At 36.4% G+C, this 14,377-nt stretch overlaps 1 protein-coding gene across 2 annotated transcripts in view; it reads left to right on the top strand.

The window, feature by feature from the left end:
* Positions 1-14,377, top strand: part of Nup62 (nucleoporin 62) — a 293,033-nt gene that overhangs the window by 169,859 nt on the left and 108,797 nt on the right. For both annotated transcript variants that reach the window (XM_090384721.1, XM_090384722.1), the window contains exon 7: positions 11,823-12,126. In XM_090384721.1, the coding sequence (XP_090240847.1) occupies positions 11,823-12,126 (304 nt within the window). The remainder of the gene's footprint in view (positions 1-11,822; positions 12,127-14,377) is intronic.

The following is a 14,377-nucleotide window of genomic DNA, read 5'->3' as shown; positions in this document are numbered from 1 at the left end:
GATTGGATACTATGACATGGTCACAAAGGAACTGGATGCAAAAAATAATTTTCATATATAATATACTTGGATTTCAGAAAAGCTTTTGCTGTTGCACATGAAAGACTACTGTACAAATTAGAGCATTATGGCATTAAGAGCCAGTTGCTACAATGGATAAAATGTTGGTTGAGTGGGAAAAGATAGTGGTAATCAATGCACACTGCTCTTCGTGGACTAATGTTATTAGTGGTGAGTCCCCCAAGGTTCGGTATTGGGCCTATTGTTGTTTTGTATATTTATCAATGATATTATGAAGAAGAATTACATTATCAATGATATTGATGAAGGTATATCAAGTTTAATGTCTAAGTTTACAGAAAACAATTACGGAAATGATATAAAATAATTTAAAATTTAATTTCCTTAATTTGATAGGGCTAATCAACTTGTGTCTTGATCACAGGATTGTAAAATGTGCAGTGCATGCCAGAATTCAAAGAGAAATTAGTTGAAATCTTGGTGCATGCACAAAAAGGACCAGGAATCTGGGTAAGATGGGAGATGGACATCGTTTGAATTTCGGTGCAGTTTGTTTTCAAGGGTCTGCAATTAGTAACTTGGTGTAATCATGTTGAATGTTAAAGTATTTTATCTTTGTTAAATAGAGAGGTGTGGCCTTCATTGACTAGAAGGCTAGTTCAGAAGCAGAAGCTCGGGAAGCAAGGACTGATGCTAAATGTTGCGTAACCAACAAGATTTCAACTAATCTGCCTTCTTTAAATTCTGGCTTGCACTTCATTTTACTATCTTATGATCAAGACACAAGTCTAAGCCCTGTCAGCCTAAGGAAAGTAAATTTTAAATTATTTTATATCATTTCTGTAATTGTTTTCTCACTAGTTTTATAAATTGTGAAAATGTCTTCTTTTGCTCTTGGATATCTATTTGTGGTTTAATGTATTTTGGGGTCGGGGTGGAGCTCTGTGACCTTTGATTTCAGTTACACTGATGTGTCTATAGGTGTTTAAAATTCGTTGAAGACAGTTTTTATTTTCTTATTCATTAAAATTTTTGGAGAGGGTTTACAGTGAAGCATTCTACAGACAGTATAGATATAATTGCTCTTGTTCTATTATTAATTACTGTGTATTGTAACAAAAATTATTCCAGGTGTGTGTTTGAAAGGGAAAACTTTTTAAAAAGATGTTAAGACTCTTTATAAATGGACTACACATCATATCTGATGTTCAGTCTGATGTTTATTATATATAATTGTACATACCTTTGAGAGAGAGAGAGAGAGAGAGAGAGAGAGAGAGAGAGAGAGAGAGAGAGAGAGAGAGAGAGAGAGAGAGAGAGAGAGAGAGAGAGAGAGAGAGAGAGAGTGTGTCCATTATTTTTGGGTATGCTTGCTGTCTAATACTTATAATTCATGATAAAGGGGTGTAGTTTCTCTCTTTCAGATATTGTTCACTAATCTTCGTAGCATACTGTGAACTACCCTTACTGATTAAACTTGTGTGCCTGCACGAAGCAGTGACCAGTTTATGGCAAGAGTGAAAATAGAGGTAGAGAGAGCCCAATGCACATTACAGTTGTTAACAAATATGCTTCAGGAGCTTTTATTTTCAATATTAATTTTACTAAGGAAAAAAATATAAATTTTTTTTTTTTTTTTTTGCATACCTTCAAGTTGAAATTGAAGTTTTAACAGCATGAAAATCAGTTGTAAAAACTTGCAATGTGATTATAAGCTGCCATCAACCAATTGCACGACCTCCTACCTGTCATTTTAGCTCACTGTTGTATAGACAGCATTTTCTGTCTACCACACTTAAATGTTTTAGTTGTTGTTATTTGGTTTTTAGGAGCATTAGCAACTAAGGCCATATTGCTCCAGGGATATGCGGTGGTCATTACCTGACCTTTCCGCATCCTCTGTATTTGTCACGGTGGTCACGGGCTCGAACCCCGGTCTAATCAAGAAGCATGTGCTACACACTGCTGCTCCTGCCCACCTGGCTACGGAGGGGCCTCAAATGTTTTAGTACTGTGGGCCCTCGCTTTACAATAGTAATCTGTTCCAAACGCACCATCGTGTCTTGAAAATATGGTAATGTAAACCCAATAACACATTGTTTTTTTTTTTTTTTTTTTTGTAATTCATTCTTCGGAAGTTTAAATTTTTGCTATATAACTAAGCTGTTTATTCTCTAAAATGTGATTTTTATAATGAAAATTGTACATATTGACAAACTAATATATTGATTAAAGCACAACACAAAAAATGACTTATCAGGTCACAAAGGAGGTTAGGCAGGCGAAGGCAGATTACAAGAAATCCTTGGCAAAGGATGCTAAGAAAAATAGCAAGGATTTCTTTATTTATATAAACTCTACAAGGAAGGGGATGAATCTGATTGGTCCACTTGACATCGTTGGTTCGACTGTTGATGATCCTGCTCAGTAGCAAACAAACTGAATGAGTATTTTGCATCTACATTCACACATGAGGAATTATTAAGGTTTGAAAATGGCAGAAGGTTATCAAATTGTAGCAGGATACTTAATGATTTTGTAATAACTGAGAGCAAAGTGGAGGAGAAATTGTTGAAGTTAAACATAAGAAAAGCACCTGGGGTGGATGGGATCTATCCAGATATATTAAAGGAGGCGGCAAAGAAAGTAAGCAAACCCTTAGCCATAATTATGAGAGCATCTTTGGACTCAGGGGAGGTTCCCACGCACTAGAGATGTGCAAATGTATCCCCAGTTCACAAAGAGGAATCGAAGGGTGACACAAGTAATTACAGACCAGTTAGTTAAACTTCTGTTCCTAGTAAAATAATGGAGTCACTTGTTAAAGATTCATTGCATGATCATTTAGACAAGACTGCAGCAATAATTCAGACACAGCATGGGTTTGTTAAGGGAAAGTCTTGTCTGACAAATTTGATAGGATATTATGATGTAGTTACAAAGGAACTGAATGCAAAAAATAATTTTGATATCATATATATATTTGGATTTCAGGAAAGCTTTTGACACTGTTGCACATGGAAGACTATTGTACAAATTGGAACAGAATGGTATTAAGGGTAAGTTGCTACAATGGATAAAAGGATGGTTAAGTGGGAGAAGACAGAGGGTGGTAATCAGTGGGTGCTGATCTTCGTGGACTAATGTTATTAGTGGAGTCCCACAGGGTTCGGTTTTGGGTCCACTGTTGTTTTGTATATTTATCAATGATATTGATGAAGGTATATCAGGCTTAATGTCAAAGTTTGCAGATGGTACAAAGGTTCGCAGGGTTGTTAATGACAGTAATGGAAGTATGCAACTGCAACAGGATCTAGATAATTTGGGCAGATGGGCTAAAAGTGGCAACTGAAGTTTAACCTTGACAAATGCAAAGTGCTGCATATGGGTAGAAGTAACCCCAGAGAAAAATAACAACTGTGTGGTACTACACTTAAGGTGGTAGAAAATGAAAAAGACTTGGGAGTAATTGTGCAGTCAGATATGAAGTTTTCTGAGCAATGCAGACAGGCTGCCAGGGCAGATCATGGGGTTTTGTCAATGATATACAGTAATACCCCGACTTACGCGAACTCGAAGTTACGCGGTTCTTGATTTTTTCGTTTGGCAATGCTGCCGCCCACTATCTTCAAGGTCATTTTTCATATGTTATCGATATCCGGTGCGACGGCGGAGATTGAGAGCGAAAGATGAACAAAATTCAACTTTGCTGCTTTTATGTTTTTTATATCAGTGAAGGGGAAACACATTTCACCATAATAACGTAAAAACCAACACAATTCCAGCTATCGGTATAATCGCAAATGCAATTAGATCGAGTTTACTACCAGTTTATAACAGATTTCACTAGCAGAAACGCAATGGTAGTAACCCCTAGAAATGTGAGGTGTTAATAGTGTATCTCTGCCTTTATGGTGTTGTTTATTCAGTTGCTACATGCGCGCAACTTTGTTTATGCGTATCAAGCGTGCCTCCTCGTTTTGTAATTGTGCTTTATTCCCAAAAAATTAGTAAAATTAAAAGGTGTGAAAAGGAAGCGTCCTGGTGAAGACACTGCAGATTCAGAGAGAAAAAGAAAAGCAATTATCGATAAACAGAGGCGGACTGGATCAAAAATTCTTACCCGGGAAAATTTATAGTGGCGTCACACTATGGTTTATGGCCAAAATCACACTGGCCCACCGGGGTTTCCCCGGTAAGGCTTATGGCCAGTCCGCCTCTGTCGATAGAGAAAAAATATGAAATTGTGAAACGCTTTGAGCAAAATGAAAGACCATGTGATATTGCACGTGCTACAGGCCTAAATGAAGCAACGGCGAAAAGCACATGACAATTGCAAACTTGACAGGTTGAAAATTGAAAAGATCTCAATTGTAAAGGGCTTAAAAATTTTAGAAAACATAGACTCCAACGAAGAACGCGTTATAGCTACAAAGCAAGGAATAAAAAAATTATTAGCTTGCTACGAAGAAATTCTGCGTGGCTTGCTACGAAGAAATTCTGCGTGAAAAAAAGAAACGCGCTGTGTCGTCAGACGAATTTGTTAGATTTTATGAAGCCATCGACATCGAAATAACTTTTTAACGTAAGTCATTTGTTTTTTTAATATATATTTTGTATTAATAGGTATAAAGAACTGCAATTTTATTAATATTTTTCTTCTAAACTAGTGTTTTTGTTAGTCCTTGGTTCCAATTAAGCAAAATTTATATGTATTTATATGCAAAGTTGTACCCCGACTTACGCGAATTCGACTTACGCGATTTTCGTCGGACCCACCTATCGCGTAACTTCGGGGTATTACTGTATATTAATTTTGCTAGCAGGGAGGAGGTGATTGTCCCTCTCTATAAGGCAATGGTCAGACCGCACCTTGAGGCCTCCAGACCTGTACGCAGTACAGGTCTGGAGGCCTCATTTTAGGAAGGATGTAGATTTGCTTGATTGTGTACAGAGAAGGGCAACAAGATTGGTGAGAGGAATGAAGGGATCCTCTTACCAAGAGAGGCTTAAGTTCTGCAAATTGCAGTGGCTGGAGACTAGACACCTGCGCGGCAATCTGATTGAGGTGTATAAGGCTTTGAATGGGTTGAGCACTCTGAATTCTGATGGGATCCTTCCACTTGTTCAGATTACGAACCTAAGGGGGCATAAATTCAAATTAAGAAAAGACAGAGGTAGAATAGATGTGTGGGAATTTGCCTTTAGCCAGTGGGTGGTTAATTGCTGGAACAAACTTCCATCTGTCGTTGTGGAAGTTGATAGGTTGAATAAATATAAGGAGGAACTGGACAAGGATTTCGAGGCAATGGTGTGATTTTTTTTTTTTTTTTTTTTTAATTTTTTTTGGTTGATGCTGTATAAGCTCATACACTTGCTTTCTTGCATCACATGCCACTACTACTACTACAATTTGCAAATGTGATCACAATGACTGATGCTTACTATATATTGTATAGTGAATGGTATTTTATTATGGAGAGTCCATTGTAAAGCGATTTGATCATACGGTGAACCAATTGTAAAGCGGGGGTCCACTATATTATTATTATATTGTATGTATTTTAATATGTAGTTGCATATAATACAATGTTTTTCATTCAGTTAGCTTCTACAGTTAATCTTGCCCATAAATAGCAAGTAAGTTGTAATGTCATAGCTGTAACAAACATATTTTCTGCTGTGTTGGGCATTTTCTGTCTGTCCCTCTCAGCTGTTCTAAAGTGATGTCAAGCTGGCCACCAGCTTACATAATATATTTAACATGAACAATTTTCATTTAGTTATAATCAAATGGAAGCTGAAACTCGATTCGGGCAGACCAGTCTCTTTTCCTGTAATGCTGTTCCAGACCCAGAAAAAAAAAAAAAAAAAAAACTTAAGTGACTTTGTTAAACCACCTTGCTAACCAGAAGGGCTCTAGCATCTTGAAGGCCTTGCTTACATCTGAGTTACAGTGATCAGGGGAATGACAGTAATCAGAGTAGGTATGCTGTTGTAACAAGATCTGAAAAAAAATTTGGTAGATGGGCCAAGAAATCGCAATTGAAGTTTAACATTGACATCAACAAATGCAAAATACTGCATATGGATAACAGTAATCCCAGATTAATGTATTTACTCTGGGTCCACATTGAAGGTCATAGAGAACAAAAAAAAAAAAAAAAAAACCTGAGGGGTGAATAATTATGGATTAGGATATAAAGTTTTCTGACAGCTCACAGGGTTAAGGAGGTGATTATTTATTAGGTTACATCTTGAGTATTGCATACAGGCGAAAGCCTCATTTTAGAAAGGATATGGATCTATTGAAACCATAACCTTCACCTTTATTAGGGAGGAGAGGGGAACAAAAGGGTATTCTACCAAGGAAGGCTTGCAATTTTGTAAATTGCAGCATTATTAAACTGGATATCAATCTGGACTGTGTAAGCTAAATGTTACTGGCCTCCTTACCATAGCTCAGACAACACACAGTAATAAACTATTAGAGAATTGTATGATGTGACTAGACATTCTGATTTAAGTTTTGTCCTGCTTTTGCTCGAATTTGTCAGCTGAAACCACATCTGCCCTATATGATCATAAAAGACATTTGTAGTGTTGGAGTGGAGGAATTTGTGTAGATACACCTTATGGGCATAAGTCCAAGCACTCATTGTCAAAAAATAAGGGTGACATTTGGAACTGATTTCCTTTTTTGTTATTCTGTTTATGCACACTCTTAGTGGTGCAGATGTGGGGTGTCCTCGCTGTGCACTTTCATTCACAGTTCCGTGCACTGGATTATCAGTAGAATTAATTTGGATCCCAGGTAAAATTTTTGGAAAAATTTGTGTTGTATTCACCATTGATCTTGCTCAAGAATTGTGATAATTTCATCCAGTTCATTTAGTTTTGTAATTTTTATAATTGTATTCTCTAGAAGATGCGACAATCATTACTCTCAAAAAAAGGATCCCGTCGCTTGATGGGTGCCGATCCCCATTTCGCTACTGTGACACTTTACCCTTCTAATTGAGCTTTCCACCAAAGCATAATAGACTGCACCGAACAACAACACCCAGTTGAGGCTACCATTTGGGATGTATTTGTCTGGTCTTTACCCAAATTCCATTTCATCCCAGTGGGTTGAACTGAATGTTGGGTGACATGCTGACTGCTGTGATACACTTTATCCTCCTAAGTGGGCTTTGCACCAAGTGGGTGTAGTCCAGGGGCAGGGAACCTTTTTAATATTGGAAAACCATATTTTTTTTAACCAAGATACTGTTAGGCCGCATGCCGAGAATTTAATATATACAAAAAAATTATACTTTTGTAGACATATTTAAAATATTAATTGCAGCCTGTTATTGTATGAGGAATTTAAACAAAAAAAGCGAAGACATTTGTTTAACAATGATTATAACAAAACTAAAAATGGGCGAACTTAGACAACAAACCATTTAATGACTTTTTTGCAACTGCTTTATACCAGATAGTAGCCTGATGTTTGGTTCCAACATTGTTGAGCATAGTTTTTAATTGGTCCTCCAAGTGAATATCCATTATCTGAGATCTCAGGCTTGTTTTTATTTGTGTCATATATGAAAATGTTGATTCACAACAGTAGATTGTGCCAAAACAAGATAGAATTTTCCGAGCATGTTGACATAGATGTGGGTATTCAACAGCATTTTTCTATATTTGAAGAGGATCCTTCATCGCTTCAAATAGAGATTTCAGAATAACTTTCGAGAGCTAAATTAATTCCATCTATAAGTAGTCAGGTGCTCTGGAGACATCAATCAGGTATGGTTGAAAAGTTGGTTTCCACGTAAGATCATGTTTCTCAAAATTAGCAAACCTTTCATTGTATTCTTCAATCAGGGTGTCCAGAATAGCTATGTATTTTTTCATGTTGAATTTCCGTAAACTTAAACTGTAAACTAAATTATATAAGAAGAATAACAATATATAGAAAAGAGAATAGATAAAATCTACCTTAAAAATATTTTGAGTTTGGTGTTATACTATGAAATAAAAGGTGGATTTCGCATTTGAGAGAAATAGCCACAGGTTCCCCACCCCTCGTGTAGTCTCCCATTCCTTCTACAAAATAGCAACAACCAGCTACCAATCTGGGATGTGTTGGGTCTGGCCTTCATCCAGTGCACCAGTTCATCCCATATGGTTCAAATTGGGAATCTGCACTGGCTATTCCAACTTTTGTACGTTCATGTCCATGAATTATTCTTGAACAACATGAGCATTATGACATCAATCAAGTGTCAAAAATTTTCAAAGTATTGCAGGTGTTGACAAAAGTTTTTTCTCGAAGAAAATCGACCAAAATTTATTGTAAAATTTTTTTGAATTACTATTGTATGAATCCTAATTCAGTGTTATGCCTAGTGTGTTTAGCATATTTAAATAAGCAAATACTAAAATAGAATGTTTTAAATTGTAATGTAGAGCTGTACGAGTTTGTTTGATCCATATAAAATTAGCGATTTTGAAGTTACTGGTGACTGTTTATTAGAAAAACTTTTCATACAAAGGCAAGTAAGATTTCCTGAGTTGATTGCATATACCTAGTAATGTTGAGGGAGATGGCTAGAGAATGCATTGATCCAGTGTGGTTAATTGTGAGGGCATCATTGGAGTTGGGAGAGATTCCTTGGGGTTGGAGAAGTGCCAAATTATTGACAATACATATTGGTGGTTCTAAAAGCGAACTCAGTAACTACAGACTGGTAAGTCTGACTTCAGTGGTAGGAAAAATCTTGAGGCAATAATTTAGAGGACATTTAGATAGGTATGGCATTCTGAAGGATCCACAACATGGTTTTATTAAGGGGAAAATGTTTAACTAATCTAGTGTTCTATTTTGACACAGTTACTCATCATCTGGATTTAATGCAGGGAACAATTTCAACATACACGGTGTGGCAATTGGAAAACATAATTCATCATCAAAAATATATATAATAATAATAAAAAAAAGTAAATATGAGTAAAACTAACCTTGATTTATTCAAAGTAACTTCCTCCTGCATCCACACACACACTGCATGCAATGATCATGGAGCAACTGGTGAAAGGCTGTGACTAGTACTGTTCGACTTTTGTCACAGCTCTTTGAAAAATGTCGACATCATCAAAATAACACTGTTTTAGTGGTGCCTTGAGCTACAGGAAGAAAACAAAGTTGCACGAGGCTGTCTGGTGAATATGGTGGATGCAACAATACTCAGACTTTTTTGTTAGCCAAAAACTCCCAAACAGTGAGAGCCTTGTTGCTTGGTATGTTGTTGTGTAAGAGGCACCAACTGCTGTTCTCCATGCTGTGAGGCCACACATGATGGATTCTCTTCATCAAACATTTCAAAATATTCAGATAGCAGGCAGAAGTAACACTTTGGCCATTGGGCACAAACTCTTTGTGTACAATTTCCCTTGCTATCGTAGAAAGTGATGAACATGGTTTTGATTTTGACATTTCTTGACAAACTTACTTTGCTTTGGGGGAGTTGTTGACTTCCATTCTGCACTGTGTTGTTTTGATGTGGGTTGTACTGAAAATATCACATCTTATCTCTCTTAACGATTGAATTCAGGAAGTGCGTCTGCTGTCAATGGCCTCGGTGAGTTCTCTGCAGTGTTCAACTTATGCCTGTCATTGACCATCTGTTAACAACTGTGGAATGGGTTCCTTATTAACACACAGATCTTTTGAAATCATTTGTTGCATTGCACATCAGTTATTGGTAATGATTTCCCATATTTTTTCAATCAACTCTGGCATTCTAACTGTTTTTGCTTGGTTTGGATGTTCGTCATCTTCCAGTGATTCTCTTCCATGGGCTAAATATTTATGCAACTGAACACATTTGTGCGTTCAGGTTAGGTATGTGGCACTTTCGCCCAGTCGAACACAAAACTTGATGTTTGCTGTTTGTTTCACTGTCCCTCCACTACACAGACACAGGAGAGAGACAGCAGTTCAGCTTAGCTCAGGCTATTCTGAAATGGTGGCACTGTTGACCCTGACTGCAATGCTTGAGGACCGATCACGCTTTCATTTCATGTTTACTTCTAGTAGATAGCAGCACTAGCACTCATCTCGTAGCATCAGCCTTGTTTCCCATTGCTGCAATAATTAATCTGTAGCTTATTTGGATTTTAGCAAAGCATTTGACCCAGTTTCTCAAGAGAGCTTATTGTAAGCTGGAGCATGTTGAGGTTACTGGAAAGACTATAAGATGGATTGCAGGGTGGCTGCAGGGCAGAAGGCAGAGGTTGTGATTAATGGATATTCTTCAGATTGGTGTAATGGATATTCATCAGAAGGGAGATCTCTTAAGGGTTGGTACTTGGGTCCATGTTGTACCTGATTTTCATTAGACATTGACAAAGGGATAAAGGGAGTGATGTCAAAATTTGCAGGTGATATAAAAATTGGGAGAGTCATTAATGACCAATCCCAAGCAGTGCTCTTGAAATGGCTTCAAGAATGGTCAGAAAAGTGGCTGCTATATTTTAATGCAGCAAAATGCAAGGTGTTACACTTGTGTAATAGCAACCCCAAAATAAATAATACACTTGTAGTTGAATTAAAAACAGTAGAGAAGAAAGGGATCTGGGAGTTATAATGTAGTTAGATATGAAGTTTTCTGAGCAGTGTAAACAGGTGGCCAGGAAAGCCCATGGTGACATATCAATGATTTATCAAACATTATTCTGTAGAGATAGGAAGGTCGTAATCCCCAATGCCAATGTATAAATAAATTGTAAGACTGCATTTGGAATATTGTGAAGTATGGAGACCTCATCTAAAAAAAAAAAAAAAAAAAAGACATTAAGCTTCTTGAAAGGGTCCAAAGATAGATAACTAGCATGATGAGATCGGCAAATGAGCAACCGTATGAGGAAATACTTCAATTACATGGGCTACAGAGCTTGGCAACTGGGCCCCCTTAGAGGGGGACCTGATTGATGTTTATAAGGATATGAGGGGTGTTAGTAAAATGAACGAATGAAGAATTTTTGCTGTTATAAAGAATTCTAGAATGAGAGACCAGAAATTCAAATTACAGGGGAAGAGGTTTAGACTAGATTGTAGGAAGTTTTTTTTTTTTAGACAGTGAGTTGTTGACTACAGGAACAAATGCCTCTGTAGGTAGTTGAAGTTGATAGTTTGAAGAAATTCAAAGGTCAACTGGATAATTACCTACATGAGGAGCAAAGTGCATGATTTGTATTTTCTGAACTACCCCCCCCCCCCCCCCAACAATTCCAGATAACCTAATGGCTTCCTTGCACTTTTCTTGAACTTGAAATTTCATTTTAAAATAGCTGAACGAGAGAGGAGTGAAGTCTAGTTTAGTGGATCTTCTGTTTTCTGTTCTTGGTGATGATTTTTTTTTTTTTTTTTTAAATATTATTATTTTATTTATTTATTTATTTTTTTAGAGTTTGTATTTCAGTAGTGTCGAATTTCACATCTTTTTCTCTCTACACTGTTTTCTTTATTTTAAATTTTAAAAAAATAGCTCTGATATAAGTAGCATTTATTGTGTTAATTGTATTAATTTATTATTGTACAGAATTTATTAATGTATGTAATAAATTTTTGAGAAGTTCCTACAAAAAGCAAAGTTGAGTTTCTGTTGTCTGAGGCAGTTTCAGCTCCCTTCCCCTCAGATAACCAAAGTTCTACTGTATATGATGTTCGTAATTCATTATTTTTAAGTAATATCATACTAAACTTACATTGGTATTCTAATGATTACTGTCTGATTAATGTTTTGTGTTAGGATTTTCCTTTGGATTAGCAACACCAGTTACTACTGTTGTGCCGACTACCAGCTCATTTTCTTCTAGTACCAAAGCACTTGTAACAACTGCATCTTCGGTAGGACTTCCTAGTCTTGCATTTAATGCTGTTTCGACAACTTGTGCTCCTTCTCCAATCACTACTTTACCAGTCAGTTCATCTTTAGCCCCAGTATCAGTTTTACCAGTCACATCAATAGCGTCACCTGCATCATTAGCACCATCAACAGCAATAATACCTGCCATATCAACGTCTACAGTTTCGCTGACAACAGCTACATCAGTGTTAGTAACCATTTTTTTTATCATAATAATGATGATTATTTGATTAAAACTTAAATACAAGCTTTTATCGCTCTCTATAGTGTTGATATAAGAGCTAAATAACTGAATTGTTTTTATGTCTGAAAAGAAATATAATACATCTTTTTTTTAGTGCATTCACAATTATATTTCAGTGTGATTTTGTATAAAATTTACAGGCAACTCCGTATAACATTGGTACTTCTACAACACGGTTTCGCTCTAACATGATTGATAAATTGTGGAAATCCTCGCACAACACGGTACTTATATAACACGGTTAGAGAATTTCGGTAAACCTCGCATAACATGATATTTTTGAGCTTTTGTGTAGGGGAAACCCTGCTATTATGTTGGATGTAATTTTTCAACCTTTCTACTCTTTTTGAATCACTGTTGACTCACTAGTCAAAAAAAAATTATTGAGAAATCCCTGTATTTTATTTTGTTGGGAAATTCCCATGTTACTTTCTGTACTATTGAACTTGTACTTGTTGAACTTGTGGAAAAATCTAGATTTCAAAGTTTTATTACTATTGGATAGCACACCAGGCCATCCAAAAGATTTAAGTCATCCAAATGTTGAAGTTATGTGCCTACCATCTCAATTGTACTGGTTTAATACAACTTCTTTCATTCACCCATTAGATCAAGGCCATTAGATCATTATCCCCCTTTAAAACTCATTACATCACAAAATCATTACAATAGATTTTGGAAAAAATTGATTCCGAATCTATTGAAGTAATGGAGGCATGGAAACATTTCTGAATTGTGGACTGTATCAGAATCATAACTTTATTGCTGAAAAAAAGTAAAACCATCAATGTTAAATGTGTGTGGAAAAATGTATGGCCAGAGTCAGTCATATTCAGGAAATATGATCGAACGGGCAGAAAACGGAATCGGTGCGATAGCAGAACTTGCTACGTTGATAGGAGGGGAAGGTTTTGATGATATGACTACTGAAGCCCTTGTGGGTAGCACAGTTGATAGAATCGGCCTCCTCCCCACACCGACTAGAAAAGACCAGTGTTTGAATCTGGTCGATGAAGGGGTGAATTTTTATGGGTCTTTTTCACAATGTGGCTGAGTTAGTTGGGCTCGGGCAATGGTAGCATGGCTTTTTCTCCCGGAAACTCAGGTTTTTCGTCCAGCCAAACAGAAAATCGACCTCAGGACACGCAATTTGTAGACAATATACACAGAGTAACATGGCCTTAGTTGCCAATGCTTCTAAAAAAATAAAAAGATATGATTACTGAAGACGTTTAAGAATTACTGGTAGAAAAAGAAGCCGGCATAGCGGATTTGGTGCAAGTGGCATCGGCCTCGTTAGTCTTGAAAGCTACTGCCTGCTACTTATTATTATATATTTATTATATTACATTAAAGTGGGTTATCATTGTATGTATCTATTTTTTCTCAACCATGGACCCCAGTACACCAGGCCCATTCGTTACTAAACTTGATCTTACTTCAAGATAGAGTTTACTATCCGTTTGCGATAATACCACTAACTGGAATTTTGTGAGTTTTTACGTTGTTATTGTGAAATGTGTTTCCTCTTCCATAAAATCTTTAATCATATAAAGAAAACAAATAAATTTTCAGAATCTTCTCTTCATTCCTATTTTTTTCAAGCTTTGTAAACTTCTCACTTGTGCAATTTATGTGTCTCATATTCGTCGTTATTGATTGCTTATCTTTTTAGGATCTGTAGTTTAACGAAGGTCCCTTATAATGTCACTTGATTGTCTGTCTGTCCATCTGTCCCATCATTCTATCTCTGGAACCACTCACACTATTGACTTGAAATTCTGCATGGGTTTGTACATCATGTGGGCCAACATAATGCCATATTGTTCGTTGTTGACAAAAATTTGTTTGAGAAATTGCGGGTAAATGTGGGAGAGCAAAAATATTGTTGACGAACTATAGCTTATTATATACCGTTGGAAAGAGCTCAACAAGTAAGTTTAAAATATAATTTTAAAATTAAAAATGGCGGCACCAGACAGGAAAATGTAACTTTCTTGTCCCCCCATCTATTTCCGTTGCTAATGGAGCTTAAAATTTAAAAATCACATTAACTATGCATTTTTCGATGCTTATCAAGGGAAAACTATTCCGACTGAAATCTATCATTAACTTTTTGTGCTAAAATTAAAAAACCAATTTTTTATTGCTCTTCGATAGCACGCTTCTTTGTACTAAGTAACTCTCCTTTTAG

The sequence above is a fragment of the Mastigoproctus giganteus genome, chromosome 11 (genome assembly GCF_048544385.1).
Source record: "Mastigoproctus giganteus isolate SK-2022 chromosome 11, ASM4854438v1, whole genome shotgun sequence".
In the NCBI taxonomy this organism is placed as follows: domain Eukaryota; kingdom Metazoa; phylum Arthropoda; class Arachnida; order Uropygi; family Thelyphonidae; genus Mastigoproctus; species Mastigoproctus giganteus.
The sequence above is the reverse complement of the archived record's forward strand: the minus strand, read 5'-3'. Positions and strand labels throughout refer to the sequence as shown.